Source organism: Aptenodytes patagonicus, chromosome 31 (genome assembly GCF_965638725.1).
Source record: "Aptenodytes patagonicus chromosome 31, bAptPat1.pri.cur, whole genome shotgun sequence".
Taxonomy (NCBI): domain Eukaryota; kingdom Metazoa; phylum Chordata; class Aves; order Sphenisciformes; family Spheniscidae; genus Aptenodytes; species Aptenodytes patagonicus.
The window spans coordinates 157,399-166,210 of record NC_134979.1 but is presented as its reverse complement, the minus strand read 5'-3'; the positions used below and the strand labels follow the sequence as shown (position 1 = coordinate 166,210).

General features: G+C 65.5%; 1 protein-coding gene across 1 annotated transcript in view; it reads left to right on the top strand.

The window, feature by feature from the left end:
- The first annotated feature begins 990 nt into the window (after positions 1-990).
- Positions 991-8,812, top strand: part of CHD8 (chromodomain helicase DNA binding protein 8) — a 34,187-nt gene continuing 26,365 nt past the window's right edge. Inside the window, 16 exon segments of the mRNA XM_076360852.1 lie at positions 991-1,080; positions 1,082-1,705; positions 2,329-2,691; positions 2,942-3,315; positions 4,908-5,022; positions 5,103-5,297; positions 5,435-5,503; positions 5,594-5,649; positions 5,857-5,974; positions 6,067-6,150; positions 6,253-6,390; positions 6,503-6,624; positions 6,815-7,058; positions 7,174-7,350; positions 8,146-8,289; positions 8,383-8,638. Of these exon segments, the coding sequence (XP_076216967.1) occupies positions 991-1,080; positions 1,082-1,705; positions 2,329-2,691; positions 2,942-3,315; positions 4,908-5,022; positions 5,103-5,297; positions 5,435-5,503; positions 5,594-5,649; positions 5,857-5,974; positions 6,067-6,150; positions 6,253-6,390; positions 6,503-6,624; positions 6,815-7,058; positions 7,174-7,350; positions 8,146-8,289; positions 8,383-8,638 (3,169 nt within the window).

Here is an 8,812-nt window from a genome sequence, read left to right as displayed (position 1 = left end):
CCCGTTCCCCTCTTACTGGGGGGCCCAGTGCCCCCCAGTTCCCCCTTACTGGGGGTCCCAATTGCCGCCGCTCCCCCCTTACTGGGCACCCCAGTCCCCCCCTTACTGGGGTCCCAGTTCCCCCACTCCCCCCTTACTGGGCACCCCAGTGCCCCCCTTGCTCCCCCCTTACTGGGGGTCCCAGTTCCCCCCAGTTCCCCTCTAACTGGACCCCCAGTGCCCCCCCGCTCCCCCCTTACTGGGGGTCCCAGTTCCCCCCAGTTCCCCTCTAACTGGACCCCCAGGGCCCCCCTGTTCCCCCCTTATTGGGGTCCCCAGTGCCCCCCAGTTCCCCCTCACTGGACACCCCAGTTCCCCCCACCCCCCTCTAACTGGACCCCCAGGACCCCCCCGCTCCCCCCTTACTGGGGTCCCAGTTCCCCCCACTCCCCCCTTACTGGGGGTCCCAGTTCCCCCCAGTTCCCCTCTAACTGGACCCCCAGGGCCCCCCCTGCTCCCCCCTTATTGGGGTCCACAGTTCCCTTCTTACCGGGCACCCAAGTTGCCCCTGTTAGCGGGCCCCCCCCCTTGTTTTGGGGGGAGTTCTGGGCATTTTGGGGGTGCGGGGGGGTGGGGGCAAGGTTTATGGGGGGTGACCCCGAATTTGGGGGGGGGGGGGCTGGGGGGGTGCAAGGGGGCCGGGGGGGAGCTCTATGGGGCTGCATAAGGGTCTGGGGGGGGGCACTAGGACTCAATCTGGGGGGGCTGGCGGATTTGAGGGGGGCGGGCAGGATTTTTGGGGGGGTGGAGGGTACCGGGCTGTTCCCCGGCCCCCCCCCCCCCCCCCCAACCCCTTTTCTCTCTTCTCCCCCACAGCCCAGAGGTCCGGACCCCCCCCGCCGCCCCCCGAAGCCTGACGTGAGCCCCCCCTCCCCCCTCCCCAAACCTCCCCCCCTTCCAGGGGGGGAGGGGACCCCCGACCCACCCCCCCCACCCCGAGCCCCCCCCAAAATGGCCGACCCCATCATGGACCTCTTCGACGACCCCAATCTTTTCGGCCTCGACCCCCTGACGGACGAAACCTTCGCCCCCCCCCCCCCACGACCCCATCGAAGAAGCTTTGGGTTTATCGGGGGCTTTGGATCCCCCCCAACCTCCCCCGGCCCCCCCCGAACCCCCCGGTCCCCCCTCGGAAGACCCTTTGCCCCCCCAAAACCCCCCTGACCCCCCCCAACCCCAGCTCCCCCCCGACCAAGAGCTCCTCAGTCAAGGCAACCCCTTCATGGGGGTGGCCGCCGCCTTGCCCCCCGCCCCTTCTTCATCCTTGGGGGTCCCCCAGCCCCCCAAAATCGTCATCCTCAAAGCCCCCCCGGGGGGGGCGACGACGGGGGGCCCCCCCCAATCGCCCGCCGTCCCCCCCCCGGCAGGGGGGACGACCCCCAACGGGGGGAAGGTGACCTTCGCCAAGGTTTTAACCGGGACCCCCCAACTCCGTCCCGGCGTTTCCATCGTCACCGGTAACGCCGCGACGGTTTTAACCGGGAAAGTGACCCCCGCCGGAACTGGGGGGGCCACCGGCGCCGCCCCCCCCGCCGCCGCCACCACCGTTCACCGCTTGGTTCAACCGGGAAGACCCGTCAAGCAACTGGTGTTGCAACCGGTCAAGGCGGGGGGGGCCGGGACCCCCCTAAAACCCGCCGTCACCCTCACGTCGGCGCCGGCGCAGGTGACGAGGGGGTGGGGGGGCGTCTTGGGGGGGGGGTGGGGGCGACCACCGGTGGGGGGAGGGGGGGTCCGTGGGGTTGGGGGGCTCGGGGTGGGGTGGCGGGGGTCCGTGGGGTTGGGGGGCTCGCGTTGGAGTGGTGGGGGTCCCCAAGGTCAGGGTCGTCTGCTTGGGTTGGGGTCTTTGGGGTTGGGGGGCTCGGGGTGGGGGTCCCCAAGGTCAAGGTTATCTCTCGGGGTTGGGGTGTTTGGGGTTGGGGGGCTCGGGGTGGGGTGGTGGGGGTCCGTGGGGTTGGGGGGCTCGGGGTGGGGGGGCGGGGGTCCCCAAGGTCAGGGTTTTCTCTTGGGGTTGGGGTGTTTGGGGTTGGGGGGCTCGAGGGGGGGTGGCGGGGGTCCCCAAGGTCAGGGTCGCTTCCCAATAAGGGGATCCCCGAGGGTCGGGGTCACCTCCCCACAGCGGGATCCCCCCCCGAAGTCCTCGAGATCCCCGGAGCTGGGGGGGTCACCGACCCGCGGCGGGGGTCCCCGAGCTCCGGCGGGGGGGGGGGGGGGGCGGGGTCAAGTCGCCCCGTTTCTCGCGCTGACCCCGCCCCCCCCCCCCCCCCTTTTTTTTTTTTCCTTCTCTAGGGCGAATCGAAACGCATCACGTTGGTGTTGCAACAGCCGCCGGGCGGTAACGCCCCCCCCGGTCAACGCCACGTGGTGTTGGGTAGTTTGCCGGGCAAGATCGTGCTGCAGGGCAACCAGTTGGCCGCCCTCGGTCAAGCCAAAGGGACGCCGGGTCAACCCGCCAAGGTGGTCACCATCCAACTCCAAGTTCAACAACCCCCCGGCGGCCAACCGGGAGCTCCTCAGAAGATCCAACTCCTCCAACAACCCGCCGGCGCCGGGGGGCAGGCGGCTCCCGTGGCCGTCTCCTCCGTGCCGCAGGTGGTGGGGGGCGCCGGGCAGAGGTTGACGGTGCCGTTGAAGGTGGTCCTGCAACCCCAGGTGAGGGTCGGTTGCGGGCGGGATCCGGGCGCGAGCGGGCGGTCTTGGCGGCGGCGCGTCCGATTGCCGGTCCCCGTTGACGCCCGAACCTCGGTCCCGGCTTCGCGCCCGACGTTCGGTTTCGGTTACCCCCGAGTTTCCGTCCGGGCGTCGCACCCCGGTTTGGTGCCGGTGATCGCCCAACCCTCGGTACCAACCTCGCGCCCGATCTCGGCGCCGCCGCCCCGATTTTCGTCTCTTTCCCCCGCAGGCCGGCTCATCTCAGGGCGGTTCTCCCGGTCTTTCGGTGGTGAAGGTGCTGAGCAGCAGCGAGGTGGCCGCCTTGGCCGGCCCCGGTTCGCGGGGGGCCTCGGAGGAGAGCCGTAAGCTGGAACACCAGAAGAAACAAGAGAAAGCCAACCGCATCGTAGCCGAGGCCATCGCCCGCGCCCGAGCCCGGGGCGAGCAGAACATCCCCCGCGTCCTCAACGAGGACGAACTGCCCAGCGTCCGGCCCGAGGAGGAGGGCGAGCGCAAACGCCGGCGGAAAGGGGCCGGCGAACGCGGGGGACCCAAAGAGGAGAGACCCCGCAAGGGGAAGGGTCAAGGGGGCTCCGGCAAGAGCAAGGGCCGCAGCAAACCCAGGTGAGATCTCCCTTCCACAAAAAACCGGTGCGTTTTCGCCCAAATTCGGCTGCGAGGGGTCTGGCCGGGGGCGTGCGTCCTCGTGGGGGTGGTCCTGGCGTTGTCCCCCGACCTTGGGCCTCGTTGTCCCCTGACCTTGGGCCTCGTTGTCCCCCGACCTCGGCCCTTGCCCCCAACCCTTGATCCTCCTCGTCTCCAACGCTTGGCCTCGTTGTCCCCCAACCTTGGCTCTCGTTCTTCGTTGGCCTCCATCCCTCATTCTTCGTTGGCTTCCAACCTTGTTCTTCATTGGCCTCCACCCGTCGTTCTTCCTTGTCCCCCGACCTTGGCCCTCGTTGTCCCCCGACCTTGGCCCTCGTTGTCCCCCGACCTTGGCCCTCGTTCTTCGTTGGCCTCCAACCTTGGCCCTTGTTCGTCGTTGTCCTCCAACGCTTGGCCTCATTGTCCCCCAACCTCGGCCCTCGTTCTTCGTTGGCCCCCACGCCTCGTTCTTCGTTGGCCTCCAACGCTTGGCCTCATTGGCCCCCAACCTTGACCCTCGTTCTTTGTTGGCCCCCAACCTTGTTCTTCGTTGGCCTCCACCCTTGGCCCTCGTTTGTCGTTGTCCTCCAACGCTTGGCCTCATTGTCCCCCAACCTTGGCCCTCGTCCCTCAACCTTGGCCCTTGCCCCCAACCCTTGATCCTCGTTGTCTCCAACGCTTGGTCTCGTTGTCCCCCAACCTTGGGCCTCGTTCTTCATTGTCCCCCAACCTCATTCTTCATTGTCTCCCAACCTTGACCCTCGTTCTTCGTTGGCCCCCACCCCTCGTTCTTCGTTGGCCCCCAACGCTTGGCCTCGTTGTCCCCCAACCTTGACCCTCGTTCTTCGTTGGCCCCCACCCCTCGTTCTTCATTGTTCTCCAACCCTTGGCCCTCATTGTCCCCCAACCTTGACCCTCGTTCTTTATTGGCCCCCAACCTTGATCCTCCTTCTTCGTTGGCCTCCAATCCTCGTTCTTCGTTGGCCTCCAACCTTGGCCCTTGTTCTTCGTTGTCTTCCAACCCTTGGCCCTCATTGTCCCCCAACCTTGACCCTCGTTCTTCGTTGGCCCCCAACCTTGACCCTCGTTCTTCGTTGGCCTCCAACCCTCGTTCTTTGTTGGCCTCCAACCTTGACCCTCATTCTTCGTTGTTTTCCAACCCTTGGCCCTCATTGTCCCCCAACCTTGACTCTCGTTCTTCGTTGGCCCCCAACCTTGACCCTCGTTCTTCGTTGGCCTCCAACCTTGGCCCTCGTTCTTCGTTGGCCTCCAACCTTGGCCCTCGTTCTTCGTTGTCCTCCAACACTTGGCCTCGTTGTCCCCCAACCTTGACCCTCGTTCTTCGTTGGCCCCCACCCCTCGTTCTTCGTTGGCCCCCAACCTTGGCCCTTGTCCTCCAACCCTTGTCCCCCTTGTCCTCCAACCCTTGTCCCCGTTGCGCCCAACCCTTGTCCCCGTTGCGCCCAACCCTTGGCCTCGTTGCGCCCAACCCTTGGCCTTGGAGTAAAGCCGCAGGGGAGGGGTCCATCCCTCCGCCTCCGCCCTCCTAACGCCCCGCCTCGCCCCGTCAGCACCATCACGCCGGTGGTGGGGAAGAAGCGGAAGCGCAACGCCTCCTCCGACAACTCGGACGCCGAGGTGATGCCGGCGCAGTCGCCGCGGGAAGAAGAAGAAACCAGCGTGCAGGTACGGAGACGCCGCCGGCGGGGCTCCGCGCCGGTTCGGCACGGGCCGGGGGCCGCATCCCGTTTCCTTTCTCCTTCCAGAAGCGGCGCTCGAATCGGCAAGTCAAACGCAAGAAATACACCGAAGACCTGGACATCAAGATCACCGACGACGAGGAAGATGAAGAGCTGGACGTGACGGGGCCGGTCCGACCCGAGCAGCCCCCGGTCCCGCAGCCCCCAGCCCCGGAACCGGAGCCGGAGGGCGAGACGTTGCCTTCCATGCAGTTTTTTGTGGTGGGGGTCTCGGCTTTGTCCCCTCGGACGCCTTCCGCGGTGTCCGCCGCGGTCTTCCTCTCTTTTCTCCGTTCTCTTTTCCGCCGTCGTCTTCAACTCTTTTTTTTTTTTCTTCCCTCCCCTCCCCTCGCTTCCAGGAAAACCCCAGCGAGGAGGACGCGGCCATCGTGGACAAGGTCCTCTCCATGAGGGTGGTGAAGAAAGAGGTGAGGGACCCCCCCCCCCGGGGCGGCGGCGGCGGCGGCGGCGGGAGGTCTTTGCCGCCGGCGTTAACGGCCCCGCCTCGTTTTCCGCAGCTCCCGTCGGGGCAGTTGACGGAGTCGGAGGAGTTTTTCGTCAAATACAAGAACTAGTAAGCGGCCGGACGAGGTGGGATCGGGGCGGGGCGTCCCCCCCCCTGGGGTCGACGGCACGTGTGGACCCCCTCCCGCCCATCGGTGGGCTCCTCCTCGGGCCGACGTTGCTCGAAAACGGCTTTACCGGCCCCAAATAGCTTCGCCGGGGTTGAGGGGGGGTGGGCTTTGCCACGCGGACGTGACGTTTTGCCCCCGTCCCCCAGCTCCTACCTCCACTGCGAGTGGGCCACCATCGACCAGCTGGAGAAGGACAAGAGGATCCACCAGAAGCTGAAGCGTTTTAAGACGAAGATGACGCAGATGCGACACTTTTTTCACGAGGTGCCGGTTGTGGGGAGGGGGAGGGTCTGGGGGCGGGGAGGGGGGGCGGTTCGGGGAAGACCGTTCACCGCCCCCCTCCGTCTCCCCCGAAGGACGAAGAACCCTTCAACCCCGACTACGTGGAGGTGGATCGCATCTTGGACGAGTCCCACAGCGTCGACAAGGACAACGGGGAGGTGAGGACGGGGCGGCGGTGGATTCCCCGTCCCCCCAAAAAGGGCGTTGCCCGTCACCCACGCCCCGTTTTCGGTGTCATTCCCCCCCCCCCGCGGTTGCAGCCGGTGGTCTACTACCTGGTGAAGTGGTGCTCCCTACCCTACGAGGACAGCACTTGGGAGCTCAAGGAAGACGTAGACGAGGGAAAGATCGGGGAATTCAAGCGCATCCAAGCCCGCCACCCGGAACTCAAGCGCTTGGTGAGCGTCCGGGTCGCCTCTCCCACCTCCCCCGATTTCGGCAGCCCCGATTGTTTTCTCCATCCCTTCCCCCCGCCCCCGGCCCCGCCGCCTTTGTTTTTTTTCTCCCCAGCCCCGTCCCCAAGCCGGTTCCTGGAAGAAGCTGGAGCTCTCCCACGAGTACAAGAACCACAACCAGCTTCGCGAATACCAACTGGAAGGGGTCAACTGGTTGCTCTTCAACTGGTACAACAGGCGAGTGGTGGAACGGGACGGGAGGGAGAGAGGCCGGGGGGGGGTGGAGACGGATGGACGGACGGACGGACATGGCGTAGCGGACGTTGCCACCGCCCCTCCCCCCTCCCCCCCTCCCCCCCCCCCAAACCGCCAACCGGGCCTCCTCCTTCGCCTCCCTCCCTTCCCCCCCCCCCCCCCTCCCCCGCAGGCAGAACTGCATTTTGGCCGACGAGATGGGTTTGGGCAAGACCATCCAGTCCATCGCCTTCCTGCAGGAGGTCTACAACGTCGGCATCCGCGGTCCTTTCTTGGTCATCGCCCCGCTCTCCACCATCACCAACTGGGAGCGGGAGTTCAATACCTGGACGGAGATGAACAGCATCGTTTATCACGGCAGCTTGGCCTCCCGGCAGATGATCCAGCAGTACGAGATGTACTGCAAGGACTCGCGGGTAGGGCGGCTTCGGGTCTTCCTCGAACCTCGGGGACCCTCCCAAAAAACCCCCCTTTCCCAAACTTGGGGGGACGAGGTCGGAGCCGCCTCCCTATTTTTCGTCCCCGCTCCAGGGTCGTCTCATCCCCGGGGCCTACAAGTTTGACGCCCTCATCACCACCTTCGAGATGATCCTCTCCGACTGCCCCGAGCTGCGGGAGATCGAGTGGCGTTGCGTCATCATCGACGAGGCCCACCGCCTGAAGAACCGCAACTGCAAGCTGCTCGACAGCCTCAAGCACATGGACCTGGTGAGAGATGGGGTGGGCCTGGAGAAGGGGACGAAGGGTGACCCGAGTCCTCTCCTGTGGGGCGGAGCGGGGTTCCCTGAAGGTGTTGGGGGGGTCTTGGTTGCATCTGGAAAGGTTTGGGATGGCCCTGAAGGTGCGTGGGGGGTCTTGGTTGCATCTGGAGAGGTTTGGGATGGCCCTGAAGGTGTTGGGGGGGTCTTGGTTGCATCTGGAAAGGTTTGGGATGGCCCTGAAGGTGCGTGGGGGGTCTTGGTTGCATCTGGAGAGGTTTGGGATGGCCCTGAAGGTGTGGGAGGGGTCTTGGTTGCATCTGGAGAGGTTTGGGATGGCCCTGAAGGTGTGGGAGGGGTCTTGGTTGCATCTGGAGAGGTTTGGGATGGCCCTGAAGGTGTGGGGAGGGGTCTTGGTTGCATCTGGAGAGGTTTGGGATGGCCCTGAAGGTGCGTGGGGGGTCTTGGTTGCATCTGGAGAGGTTTGGGATGGCCCTGAAGGTGTGGGAGGGGTCTTGGTTGCATCTGGAGAGGTTTGGGATGGCCCTGAAGGTGTGGGGAGGGGTCTTGGTTGCATGTGGAGAGGTTTGGGATGGCCCTGAAGGTGTGGGGAGGGGTCTTGGTTGCATCTGGAGAGGTTTGGGATGGCCCTGAAGGTGTGGGGAGGGGTCTTGGTTGCATCTGGAGAGGTTTGGGATGGCCCTGAAGGTGTGGGGAGGGGTCTTGGTTGCGTCTGGAGAGGTTTGGGCGTGTCCCACGCCTACCCCACCCCAAGCCCTAACGTTCTGCCCCCCCTGGTCGTCAGGAACACAAAGTCCTCTTGACGGGCACCCCGCTCCAAAACACGGTGGAAGAGCTCTTCAGCCTCCTGCACTTCCTGGAGCCCTCCCAGTTCCCTTCTGAAGCAGAGTTCCTCAAGGATTTCGGGGATCTCAAGACGGAGGAGCAGGTGAGGACATCAGGAGGACCCTGGACCCTTCCCCGCCCAACCTGGGTCCTGCCCGGCCCGCCGGTGACTTCTCCCCGTTGGTCCTACCGGCAGGTTCAGAAGCTCCAGGCCATCCTCAAGCCCATGATGCTCCGTCGGCTGAAGGAGGACGTGGAGAAGAACCTGGCGCCCAAACAGGAGACGATCATCGAGGTGGAGTTGACCAACATTCAGAAGAAATATTACCGGGCCATCTTGGAGAAGAACTTCTCCTTCCTCTCCAAAGGCGCCGGTCACACCAACATGCCCAACCTCCTCAACACCATGATGGAGCTGCGCAAGTGCTGCAACCACCCCTACCTCATCAACGGTGAGGAACCAGGGGCGGGCAAGGGCGTGGCGGGGTGTCCCTCGTCTTCCCCCACCGCTGGTGGACAACCTCGGGGGTCAACGCCGCCCCGTCCCTGCTTCTCCCGGCCTCGCCCTTTCTCCCGCCGGGGATTTGGTGGCCTCTTGGGTTGGGGGTTTCTCTTCCCCGACCTCC